Source organism: Podarcis erhardii (assembly GCF_964252035.2).
Source record: "Podarcis erhardii genome assembly, chromosome: 2".
In the NCBI taxonomy this organism is placed as follows: domain Eukaryota; kingdom Metazoa; phylum Chordata; class Lepidosauria; order Squamata; family Lacertidae; genus Podarcis; species Podarcis erhardii.
This window is the reverse complement of record NC_138498.1, coordinates 32,946,078-32,959,642: the sequence shown is the minus strand read 5'-3', so window position 1 is coordinate 32,959,642 and position 13,565 is coordinate 32,946,078. Positions and strand designations below refer to the sequence as shown.

The 13,565-nt window shown below is 39.9% G+C and overlaps 1 protein-coding gene across 11 annotated transcripts in view; it reads right to left on the bottom strand.

Moving 5' to 3' along the window:
• MBTD1 (mbt domain containing 1) overlaps positions 1 to 13,565 on the bottom strand; it is a 121,364-nt gene that overhangs the window by 15,485 nt on the left and 92,314 nt on the right. For all 11 annotated transcript variants that reach the window (XM_081850753.1, XM_081850752.1, XM_081850749.1 and 8 more), the window contains 10 exons: positions 9,694 to 9,811; positions 7,982 to 8,116; positions 7,555 to 7,643; positions 6,866 to 7,100; positions 6,537 to 6,592; positions 6,302 to 6,406; positions 5,713 to 5,860; positions 4,443 to 4,525; positions 2,685 to 2,919; positions 1,627 to 1,704 (listed from right to left, as the gene is read on the bottom strand). In XM_081850753.1, the coding sequence (XP_081706879.1) occupies positions 1,627 to 1,704; positions 2,685 to 2,919; positions 4,443 to 4,525; positions 5,713 to 5,860; positions 6,302 to 6,406; positions 6,537 to 6,592; positions 6,866 to 7,100; positions 7,555 to 7,643; positions 7,982 to 8,116; positions 9,694 to 9,811 (1,282 nt within the window). The remainder of the gene's footprint in view (positions 1 to 1,626; positions 1,705 to 2,684; positions 2,920 to 4,442; positions 4,526 to 5,712; positions 5,861 to 6,301; positions 6,407 to 6,536; positions 6,593 to 6,865; positions 7,101 to 7,554; positions 7,644 to 7,981; positions 8,117 to 9,693; positions 9,812 to 13,565) is intronic.

Here is a 13,565-nt window from a genome sequence, read left to right as displayed (position 1 = left end):
CATGCTCCTACCTGCTTCCAGATACAATGGACTGGTCATGCTCTCCGTTTGTTGTTTAATATAAGTGGGAAACTTGGCATTTCAGAAGGAATTTGGCTGAGGCTACAATCCCAAACACGCTCAGGTAAGGCTATCCACTGATTTGTATGTTCTACTCCCAAGCTTACTAATCCAGTTTTAGCAATGGGAACAAGCACTGAGATTTCATGTTTCTTCCTCATTACTTGCATCCTAGTTTAACCAAACCAACATTCTCTGCTGTTTACAAACTGTGGTTTAATACTGGTTTACCAACAAGGATCTTAAACCAACTTCAGAGTTTAAAATCCTGATTGGTAAAACTAACATTAAACCGCAGTTTCTTGTTTTGGACGTAACTATTAACTGTGGTTTTATTAAACCAGAGTAAGCAAGGTGGAAGGAAGATATCAAAGGTGGGAGGGGGTGGTTCCATCACTTGTTTCCAGCTCCTAAAAATCATGGTTTAGCAAACTGTAAACCAAGTATCTGAACCAGGCCTGTGGGACTTGCTTCAGAATAAAAATACAAAGGAATACAATGTACAATGGATGTCATTTCAATTCTAATGATCTACACTACCTGGAACTAAATTAAAAGTTCCATGTAGGCTGAGCCATTAAGAGAAACTTAACAGCTCAGCTGTAATGTGTGCCTGTCCAAAATAAAGTTTTCAAATTAAAATCTAATTTGGCTAAAATATAGTACAATTTCATTACACTTCCCTACGCAAGGAAGTCTTTCCAGTGTTTCAGACCCTCCATAGGTATTAACTCTATGGATCAATCTTGCCAGCTCCTGTAGCCACAAAAAGCTGTCATCTTTCAGATGAAAATACCAGAATGAAAACCAATCAAGCAAAATATAAAGAATGCCAACTTAACCTTATAATGGTCAAGACACGCAATAAAACATTCTATGCTAAAGTTCTTTTCTAAGCTCTCACTTCAAAAAATAATTCTTCATTTCTGTTTCTACACTCACCCTCACTTTACTCTGTATACTTATTATAACCGATTACAGTATTCTCTAACTTTAGATTGAAATTAATTCTATGTCAGGCATAGGCAAACTCGGCCCTCCAGATGTTTCGGGACTACAACTCCCATCATCCCTAGCTAACAGGACCAGTGGTCAGGAATGATGGGAGTTGTAGTCCCAAAACATCTGGAGGGCCGAGTTTGCCTATGCCTGTTCTATGTGAATCTTAAAAAAGCATTAATTTTTAGTTCTATGAACAACATGGCTTAATAAAATATATCATCTATCTTATCTTGGTGAAGATGACAGTACTACCCTAAACAAAAATTAATCAATCTCTTATTCTGGAGAGAAAAAGTTTTCTATGAAAGGACCTAAAACTGAAACCAAGATATTAAGTAGAAACTACCACAGAGTTTGCTTTAAAAAAATATTTATATTTGCACTTTATTTTATTTCACGTGACAAAAAAAAATACTCAATTTAAAAAGTTTTCCTTGTGCCATAATGCACTTTAAGCTTGAATAACATTTCAACAGAAAGCATCATTCGCAACCATCATTTTTCCTGAGAGAAAAAGGCAGTTTTGCAGCAAGAAGGTAAAAACAAATAATTTCTGTTACCCACTTTTCTTGTGTCCTTTGTATTGTTGTGACTTTGACTTTTTCTTCTGCTTTGACGAGCTTGACTGACCATCTCTTGATGCTGAAATATATATTTTTTAAAAGAAAGTGAATTTAAACACCTTTTTGTGTGCTTTGTGTTTCAGAAGCCTCGTGGACTATATTCAGTATAATTCTAGCCCTGTGCCTCTTGAAACTGCAGAATATTCTTGAAATTTTAGACAGAGCCCCTCATTTCTTTTAATATCACATTATTTGATCCCGCATTTGACAAAGTGATTATAACGTGATAGGAAGCAAAATGATCCAGATGTGAATTAACAACTGTGTTGCAGGGTAGTAAACTACATAGAATCATTCCCCTAAGTCAGGAATGATTAATACTTTCACGTGTAAAATCATTTTACCATACAAAATGAACACCATCTGGGCCAATCAGAGCCATTCTGCCTTTTAAAATATGCTCAGTACAACTGATAACTAATAGAGTCAAGCTGCTAAGCCTGTTATATGACTCTACTATAACTGATCATTGTAAGGGCATCATTAAAAGACTGCAATGAACCAGAGAAATAAACCAAAAGTCAGAACAATAGGATAAAAATATAGTAACAATGCAAACACATACAATGTTTATCTCTTTATTGTATATTTGTGAACTACCTTGAGGGGCAGGTAAGAAATTAGTTAATTAAAGGAATAAATGCAAAATTACTTGCTAATCTACATGACCATACAGTATTCCCAATAATACTGCATTAAAAGCAACTTGCTTTCTTATTTGCCTTCCAAATATCAGTGGTGATCAGGGACAGAATAAGACAAACACCCTGAAGTACTACTGACTACAGAGCAAAACGGATTGAGCTCTGGAGTATTAAGCAAATGGCATTGTGTAAGTCCAAGCCGATTGCCCAGACTACAGCCTTGCACTAGCTGGTAACCTGGCAGAAAATAGATTGAAATCTAAAAATAGAAACAAAGATATGAAAAATTTTACCATAGGGAGTTCTGCTACGTTTCAGCTATAGAAAGCTCGGAGAGAAATTAAGGGCAACTTACATTGTGATGCAGGAGGCTGTAGTTGGTAACCCGTTAGCTGACACCATCCTACAGGGTAGAGGTCAGGAGATTCACAATCCACCCACTGATCATATTCGTCTTCCCAGCCGTCAAAATGTATCCTCAACAGACGGTGAATAATACGAGTTACTGTAGCCACACATACTAAGCGAGGTTCCATGAGGTCCACAGCCTCCAGCTTCATTGAAACATGAAACCCATGGTTTGGAACTTCCTGGAACAGAGATGTAAGACAAGCACATCATATTGCTTTGAAAAGCAAAGTTTTGTGGTTAAAACATGTTCCCAGTCACCTCTCCCATAACGGAACTTTTCTCTCTCCTGGTACATTTCCTTACACTTGTGAGCACTCTCATTCTACCAAGGTATGTACCCTGTTTCCCCGAAAGTAAGACATCCCCTGAAAATAAGACCTACTTCCAGTTTTGCCTCTCGCTGTAATATAAGGCATCCCCCGAAAATAAGACCTCCCCGATAATAAGGCCTCCCCGGAATATAAGGCCCCCGAAGCTACTGTAAAGCGTCTGACTCTTCTGGACTGTAGTGGCGGGTGCTGTCACACAGCTCACTGATTGGCCGCAGCGCAGCCAGAGCTGTTCAGACATTATGAGGTCTCTTTAAATCAGAGAGCCTTCGCCGCCGCCAGGACAAGTTGCTGCCTGCTGCTCGCTCTGCCCTAACGGAGTCTGGTTGACTCACAATTACCGTCTTTCCCCAAAAGTAAGACATTCCCCCCAAAATAAGACCTAGCGCATCTTTGGGAGCAAAAATTAATATATGACCACTGTCTTATTTTCGGGGAAACAGGGTAGTAACAGATGATCCAGCACAACACTTGGGATCTCCTAGAGCTTTCTACCAGAGCCTTAGTTCACTTTGGTTATAAATACTGGGTTCGTGAGATCCCAAGTCAAGTTACCTGGTCATGCTTTACTTTAGCTGTCAGTTGGTACTTTTAAGGTGGAATGGAAGCTTTAGTTAAATAGGCTCCATGTGTGTTTTTCAATGAACAGAAAAATCTGGTACATACTTAGGTCCACCACTGACAGCGATCCAGCCCCAAGGTAGTAGTAAAGCTGGAACGAACCACAGGATAGGATACCATATCAATATTGCCTAAATGATATATCTGTTGAGGGTGTGGCCCATTCAACAGTTGTAATTTCCTAGCACTTTGGTGCATAAGTGAAAATGGAAAGCCCTTAATGTAACATGTTAAACAGAAAGGTTTTTGAAAATTGAATCTCTAATATATTCAGTTTTTGGAAACTGAAGTGTGGGCTTCAGAATGGAACCAATGATTTAATAAGCTTTTCTTTAAAAAAATTAATTTAATTTAGTACGGTCATGCAAAACAAGACTTGCATACATGACATAAAATATATGAGTTTTTCAGTGTTGCATATCCTCAAGGAAGAGAGGCACAGAAATGGGTGCATTCACTACATCCCAGCTATGATATTCCTGTTCCAACATATAGCATTCAAATGCCAATATTGCAATACTGGGATAACTCTTTTCCTTCTTCAACCACCATTGCATTTAATTAGTCTTAAATCCACAGGGTGAATCTACTGAAAGTACTTATCTGCCAGTACTCTTTTCTATTTATAGTTAAGATGCTTTTCTATAACAGCTACATGTGAAGACATTTTCTAGATTCTATGGGGCTGCCAACAAAGGAATGAGCACCACAAATTGTAGGTACACTACAATTGTGAAATATTTTGGTCTTACCTTGTTAAAGAACTTCACAGGGGCTGCTACTGAACCTGTTTCCCTGAGGTAGTCAAACCATTTGAAAGGTAGTTTTGCATAACCTACAAGAGATTAACAGTTATGTAGTAGCATCACAAAAACATTTGCCATGATTTGTACACAGACACACACTCACACGGATACACAATCTGCCCCAAGCAGTTTGATAACCATGGAAGGACAGGGTATACATTTCTTATAATAAATTATGAAGTTACTCCTCCCAAGTGGGATCATCAGTCCATCTAGCCCAGCATAGTCTACTTTGCCAAAAGCTCTCCAAGGTATCACATAGAAGTCTATTTTACCTTATCAGAGATCCCTTTCGCTGTTGATGCTAGGGACTCAACTGAGGGCCCTCCAGATGCTGCCAGATCACAACACTAGTTGGAACACTTACTGGGGGTGAAGAACATTGGAATCCAGCCCTACAGCCTCTGCATGCAAAACATGCCATCTCTCACTGAATCATGGCCCTTCCCTCAGCAGGTGCCAGGGTGCAATAAAGGACCACAAATGTACAGACAGAGCTCTGAATAAGAGGCCACCCCACTAACCTTAAATGCAAAACAAAAAAGCAAAAAACCCCTGACACCCACTGACAGTTTTACCCTGCATGAATTTATCCAATTCCCTTAGCTATCTAAGATAGTAGCCTTCACATATTGGGCAGATAATTTTACACATTGTCATGCAAATATGTACTTCTTTTTGCCTCTCCTGAATCTCCTGCCAACCAGATTCACTGGATGACCTTGAGCCCAGATTTTAGGGGGGAAATCACAGGAAGTAATTGATCAAACTAGGCAGAATATATGATGTTACTAGGCCAATCTGGCCTAGACAGGTGAGAAGAGTGCCACTTACTTTGAGGATATCATAACTAATGAAGAGGTGACATTAAACCATAATGCACCTAGCCTAGCTGCTTGTCCCATCTACACCACTTCAGCAAGCCACAGCAGTGGCAATTCTTATACTCCTTTACTCTGCACTGAGCAAACGGGAGAACCAAGTCAGAAAAAGAGAGTTGCAACATTCCCAGCCAGCCAAAGGATAGTTAAGCAAGCAATAATGGAACACTTGTCTGCTAAACGACAATTGGTTCGGCAACTCCAAACTAGAGTTTGAACAGAGATGTGAAGGATATGATTTTTGCAAACAAGCTTAAGGAAAAAGAAATGAATTATTTCACATAACACGGCTTGCAAGACACGTATAGATTTATGCACAAAAAAGGCATGAATACCTCGGGGTGGAGTTAGTTCAATCATGTTAATTTCACAGAAACCAACGGGGAATATAGAAGGGGAGGTGGCATGGTAACAAAACCAGTCAGACCCATCTGCTGCCTCAGAGCCATCGATCCCAATCATAAGATATCCATCTGCTAATACCTAGATAAACAAAAATCAAACAAACAGCAGTTAAGATTTAGAAGCTAAAGTCATTTAAAGGTGGGGAAATACCAGAAAGTGAAGAGCGAAAGTTTTCAGAGAAATTCAGCTACTGGTTGATTTGATAACCCTGTTTTAAGGCAAACAACAATATTGTCCATATGGTTCCTGTATTTTTTGGACAACACTATGCTGGTTACAACCAGTACCTATGTAATGCTCCTGATCCCTTAAAAACATGAGTTAAGGGAGCAGAGGCAGACCACATGATTTGTTTGTTTAATATAATTCCCCGCCCCCTTGCAATAGTTTAAAATCACAAAACAACTAATTATATATTGAAGTACAAAACACAATAAAATACATAAATACACAAAATGAAAATTCACTTAAGAGCAATAGCAACGGAAATTACAAGCAAAATTAAACTAATATATTTACCTTTCTAATTGTTGCCACACATATTGCAGAAAGGTTTAATGGATCTATGGCTTCCAATTTCATCCCCTCCTTGAACCATTCTCCACTTGACTCGGCTTCCTTTACCTAAAGAAACATTTTGAGGCAACAAATGGAAGCAACACAGGTCAGCATCACAGTCTATTTGCTTCTCCAGCTTCAATGCTGATGAACAATTCCTTACATTATAAATCAAGTTCCTTGCAAAACATCATACCTTAGCAAATAAATGTGGGGGTGCATCAAAATAAGAGTCCTGTTTCTTGGCAATATCTGTGAAAAAGGGGGGGAAACATAGACGAAGATTTCTAATTTACTACTTCAAACATGTGACCTTTTAAAAATACAAATGCCTACCAAAACCAATAAAGCATTTTTTAAAAAACACTTTTATTCCATAAAATGTATACACCACTTGATGGCTTAAAAAGCAAGCAAACCTCAAAGCATCATTCTCTGTCCGACTCTCATATCTTGAAAGCTGACATGAACATCAATGTGATATATTAATTTGTTTGTGGGAAACTCTGCACAAGAGGAGCTTACCAGATCTTTTGAACCGATGTCCTATACTCCGAGACCAACCAATGGGATGTATGAGTGGGCTGTACATATGGCACCAGAAGTCATCTGTTTTGTCTTCGCTTTCTTCATATACCAATCTTAACCTGCCTCCAATTACGCTGTCTACAATTGCTACCCGTGTTCGGCAGAGATGTGTTTTATCAACAACTTCTACTCTCATAGAAGGCTTAAAGGGATACTGCATGCTTTCTGACACCTGAAAACATATAATCGTGCAGCGTTAACATATGTACCTCTGCAAATACCCATCTACAACAATGGCTATGTGAATCTGCTATTGCCCACAAGTATCACAGGGAGTGCTTTCCCCTGTTTTGTTCCCCTTTCCACGCCCAGTTTTATGATCAGTCAACAAAGACAGGTACCATCACTTTCAGACTTTAGACTGCCAACTAGGAAAAGAGCTTTTCCTGTGGTGGTCTCATAACTTAGGCTTTGGAAACTTTTGTTTCTGGTCCAACTGTTGCTGCTTTTTTGTTGTTGCTGCCAGCTTTTGCTTTCCGCTCCAATTCAGATTTTCATATTGCATTTTACTGTTTAACTTTTTTATGTAACAGTTTTTAGAGTATTCATGCTCAAAAGCATTTTGTAAGTACTATAATAAATAAGCCAAAACGGCTGACAAGGGTCTTCTTTGAAACCAGCCTCACCTTCTGAGAGAAGTCGGGAGGAAGAGTTTTGGCACCAGTGAGTCGTTTCACCAGAAAAGCTTTCCAGTTTGTGTATTTGTGTTGAATGGCTGTCAAGATTCAGAAAAACAAACAGACATTAACCACTTTTGAAAATTTGTACTGCAAGACACTGAATGAGCAATGTCAAAAAGTTATTGTCTTCAGAATTTACTGGAAATCCAGATACGTTATCATCGTGAAGTACTTTTAGCTATTTTGACAACAACGTGAGTTAGACGCAAGCACATCCATTCATATGATAAATACAGAGAGAGATATACAGATGTTGTGATATCAGACTTACACTTAACATAAGAGAGTATGTAATGCAAGTTAAAGGATCAGTACAGAGAGCATAAGATAAATTCAACTAAAGGTCAGCCTGTTAAAAGTCAGATTTACGTACATCGAGGTGGCACTAGAGGCTTCCCACTTGTTGCACACCAACCAACCGGATGGATATCAAGACCACAGATGTTACACCAGAAGTCGAGACTTGAATCGCTTTCAAAACCTTCATATCTTAGTAAAGCACTGTAACCTGAAAGAGAAGGAAATCTCATGCTGATCCATGCTACTCTTAAGGAAGAAATGCACCACAATCAAACACACACTCCCCTTCATTTGGAACAGCTTCCAGAGGAAGCGAGCTGATGTTGGAAGTGGTCTTCAGCTGCCACTGCCTATACTAGAGCTGTGAAAGAAGGGAGGCACCACAGTAGAGGTTGGGGTAGGCGTGCAGGAGATTAATGTACTTTGTCAATAGGGGAAGTTCCTACATTGATGTTACAGTCGTACCTTGGTTTTCAAACAGCTTAGTTCTCACACGTTTTGGCTCCCAAACGCCGCAAATCCAGAAGCGACTGTTCCGGTTTGTGAAGTATTTTTGAAAGCTGAACATCCAATGGGGCTTCTGTGACTTCCGCTTGGCCTGCAGGCTGCAGAAGCCGCGCTCTGGTTTCCGAACGTTTTGGAAGTCGAACGGACTTCCAGAAAGGCTTCCATTCAACTTCCAAGGTACGACTGTACTATACTAGGGGTCACCAGCATAGCCCTCGTAGGTCTCTTCTTCCACGGAAATTAAGCCTGAATGAAGCAATCTATTGTAGCCAATAGAATAGGTTGCCATGAGTGCAGAGGCACCAGCTTCTCCAAAGGATTGGAGGGACATTGTGTGACGTCCTCTGCATATTGAGGGGGCCCAGCCACCTCAAAAAAATATTTGGGGGGCCAAAATTGCTTGGGCCCCTAGGAGTTGGCGCCTATTATTGCGTGCATGCAGTGCCCACAACCATTTCTCTAATTTGTAAATGAGTTCACAAGCTCAAAAAGGTTGGCGACTCCTGCACAGTATACTGTTAGAAGACATGGCCTTGAAATATATTTTTTCCCTGGATTTTAAGGCAATTTGTTTTACATGAGGCTTCTCAAACTATGTGTTGGGAGCCTGTTGGCAAATTCAGCTTGATTAATTTGCCTGACCTATGCTGCTGCTTTAACTGCTATCTCAATGCAAACATTCAAAGGTCACAGAGAAAGAAAGAGCCACAAGCCATGAGTGTATAACCTTGTTTCAAACACCTAGAGTGCTTTGCTTGGAGGACAGCAGTGTGTTGATCATAAAGGGAATTTCACATAATGAAGTCTGCAGGGAAATTATGAGTCTTAGCTCAAAATCACAAGCAAGAGACTTATCAGGAATCAGGGAAACTACTCAAAGGCAAAGTTTTTCAACCCCTAAAGTTGAAAACATATAAATTGTAGCTCTAATAAGATAAAAATTACAATTACTCCTTATCACCCTCTGAAGAATCACAACAAAGCCTACAATTAACAGTGTCTGCAGCATTCAAGATCTGAATACGACAGTCTTTTAAATTCCACAGAATCATCCCTTATAGGCAGTGTTTCAAACAGATCTGCTTGGTAAACCACTGTTGACTTAATAGGAACTTGCCCCACTATGGCAACCTTAAGGATCAGGCCATTCAACACAGAAGACTTATGCCTTCTGCTATGCATTTTGTTTTAAATAATATATACACCTGCTCAAATCCCTGAATTATTTATTGAGACAGTTACACTTCAAAATGCATTATTTTATGCAAAGTTAGTAACCTGCTAATTTTACAATCCCAGCAATCCAGAAGACTTTGGTAGGTAGGCTGCAGTCTGTGTTAGGGACTTCTACACGTACACCTTCTGAGATGTCACCCCAGCAAGTCCCCATAGGTGCCTGCAATGTTAGGAAAATAAGTTAGAAACCATTTAATTCATAAAAACACTTATTTCCACCTATTCATACTAGCCAAGCTCTTTGGCTTTTCTTTCCGGGGGAAGCTATCTGGTTACTGCTTGTAAAACTGGTTAATTCATGGCTTACCTTTGTTGATGACAGTGAATCCCTCCCTCTCTCACCCGCCACAACCAGTGAGGTTTTACGGTAATTTTATTTTTCAGTAACCTCACAGTTAAAAAATCTGAATTATCCTTGAAGTCCTTTGTTGCATTAATGACTCATTGTAGCATCACTTCCTTAAAGTATCGTGTGAAGAAAATGATTTGTGTAGCTTTCCCTTTTTAGCAATGGTCAATGTGTGGAAATTAGTTGCAATTCTTTTTTTTAAAAAAGAGAAAATGACTTCATTTGTGGGTGAACCTGGAATACGAACTTTCTGCAGATTTTAACTACTTCAGGAACAGCAACAACAGAATGCGCAGCACAGTAATGGCAAGAGATATTGGACTAAATAGGAAATGAGTAGAGTTTTCTATAATGAATTAACTTAATGAAGAACTGATGAAATACCTTTGAAGATTTGCTGATTAATATTTTAAAATGGGCTACTGCAAGAATAACTTTCTTTTCTGCACATGCTAGAAAAGCATGCAGTTAATCCAGCTGTGGAAATACTCAAGTTCCTTCTAAAGTATACTTGAGAAGCTACAAGAAATAAGTCAGTCTCCTTACACAGATGTGTCAGCAAGTGATTTGGTTACCAGGGCAACCAAGCTTACTTTTCTGGCAAGGTAAATAGTTTACACACGAGGGGAATGTTAACTGAAAATATGTCTATTTAAACTCTTAGGGAGTAAGGAGTGCTTCAGCAGAAAATATACATGCCACATTAAATATTTGTGCCGTCAACTTGGAAGCTATACATAGAAGTCTGGGAGTGACAAATCTGGAGACATTATGACCTAAGGCAGCAGCCCTCAATACTTACTAGTAGTAAGGCCCATTGAATTCAGTGGGACATGTTGAGGATTGGGTTGGTAAATCCTGACTAGTTAAAATAGTGGACTGACAATCAAATGAAAACTATACAGAAGTAGTAACATGAATGTATCTCAGCAATGTATCATCTCCAGAATGAAACTGATCTAGTTGTGAATAGGAACATTCTGATTTTGAATGAATTCTGGTCTTTACCAGATCATCTCTTGAGGAGGAGGAGGAGGTTTCAGCAGCTCTTTATGGCCAGGTGCTGTCAAGGTTCAGAAAACAGATTTAGGCTGAGTATTATTGTGGAGTGGGAATGCTGATGATAGAAGCAGGGCAGTTCTTCTACAGTTAAATCAAGTTCCATCATGATAAGTCTCAACAGGCTATAGCTAATAGAACTGGTGAATTTGAAATTTTGCATACACATGGTCTACTTGATGAGGTGTATGAAAGTACCCCCCCCAAAAAAGAACAATCCAATAAAAATTATCACAGATCCAACAAGTTTAAAAGTTTGACCTCTTTCCTATTTATAAAGAAATCACATATTTCTTTCAAATTTTGGTGAAAAGTACTGATATACTTTGTTTGGCCTTTTTATGAAGTAGACCTTTTAAGTGGTCAAGTTCTAATCCGTGGTTCAAAAGTTATTGTGGTTTCCCCTCTCCATAAAGTAAAGTACTGGAAAAAATACTGCTGGGCATGACTGAAGCTAAAATGTGGCCAGGAGGGCAATGCTTGCAGAGGGAGTCACCTAGCTGACGGTATGTGTGGTATCTATTCCTTTAGTTACGAAATATCACAGTGTGGCGCAATGGCTACAGTGAGGGCTTGTCAAGCTCTTTGGAGCCATGGGCACGTGAGAGATTGTCATAAGGAACTACACGCCCCAGAGTCACAGATGCACCCATCCTATCTCATACTGCAGCTCCACACACAACCTGCCCCAAACTGTTACCCGCATGAACTTTGCCAGGAGGACAGCAGTGATTCTTCTCTAGTAATTAATCTAACAACAACCCTGGGGCCATATATCCCTGTGAGTCGCACGTGCCTGTCAAAAACTCCATTCGATTGAAACAAAATTGAATGCATTGGGTTTCAAAGTTTCGGATTGGTATAGGGGTATAGCAGAAAGTTAAACTTGTCCTTGTCTGTGAAGATCGCGGTTCTGCTAGTTCCTCCTACACCAATCCATATGGCTGTCGCTTCCAAAGAAAGCCATCATGGGTTTGGGTCTTGTGGCCTTGAAACGATGGTACACTGTGTATATCCAGCATACTGTCTTCTCTTGCGCAATACGCTTACTAGCAGAACCATAAGCATACAGATAAGAACAAGTTTACCTTTCGAACTCATGATGAAGGCATCCATCTCGGGCTCCTTCCCAATAAAAGGAAGGTCTGCCTGGGCCACCACTCTGATCCAGCGCACACTCTGGAGGAATTATCTGGGAGGGACAGCCGCCTTCCCTGCAAGGTAAGTTGCAATCAGGAAGGTCTTGATGGGCAAGGTCCAGGTTCATGTAAGTGGGCTTCCCAACCCAAAAAAAAAAGGCTGACCCTATAACTTCTCTGCCTGGAATAGCTAAGTATTACTACTGGCTTTTCTCAAATGCACTAAAAACACCAGGCAGAAATATTTAAGGCCTCTGGGGCTTTAGAACTATGGTGCAAGATTTTTGTTTTCCAGGTGCACCTGATATATCTGTTGCATGTGCAGTGGCCACAATCCAGAGTTCCCTTCATGTGGGTGCAAGCACAAGGCTACCCCACCCAAGAGCAGGCTCTCCCACCCCACAATAAATGAGCTGCTGTTTGTTTGTTTGTTTGTTTGTTTGTTTGTTTTAAGAAAAACTAGCATAAATTTAAATAACTGCTTGCTTCAGACAAAGCTGCTGCATGGAATAAGACAGAAAAGGCCCCACTGCACATGCAGACCTCACACATCTCTCTGGATTGAGAATAATATCTGCATTTTAAAAAGGGGGAGGAGTGCTAGTAAGCCGATAATGCATCAGTGCCATCTAGTGAAAAGGGGGGAAATATTCCTCATGTAATTACATACAGTTTATAAAGAAATTGCATCTGAAAACCAGGTTACAATGCACTAAATAAACAGTTTCTACTGAGTTCAGTGGTACTTACTCCCAGGTGTGCATAGGTTTAAGACCATCCACTATCTGAGGCAGAGAACAATGCTCATAGCTGTCATGTTTGTCTGTTGTACTATTACCAGTACAGGGGGATAAAGAAGCTGTGTCTGGACAATGACTCCCATCATCCCTGATCGTTGACTGTGCTAGCTTGGGGTGATGGGCGTTGGGAGCCCATTAACATCCGCAGGACCACAAGTTTCCAATCCCAGTTCTAACACATATGGCCAGGTCTGCATGGTGAGCAAAAAGTGATGAAGATTCTTGCTGGGTCTGCAGTGACCCTGATCTATTGCATTTAACAATTCCATGTCCATCCAATGCACATTCCCTTTAAAAATGGGACTTGTGCAACAAAAAATATACTTTCCATAGGACACCCTCCTCTCTTCCAGAAAGGCGGTGGGGCAAAATGTTTGAGATGCAAAGCTTTTAGTAATATTACTGATGGAATTTGGTGTGTTTTGTAGAAATCATGCAACCCTATAATGAAGTTAAGCCTAGGGAAAGCTCCAGATAAGACTTTACAACTTCCTTGGAACAAATCGACCATTTGTTTGCACTAGCAGCAATTAGGACATAAATAAGAGGAAGCATTTGCGCTCCTTT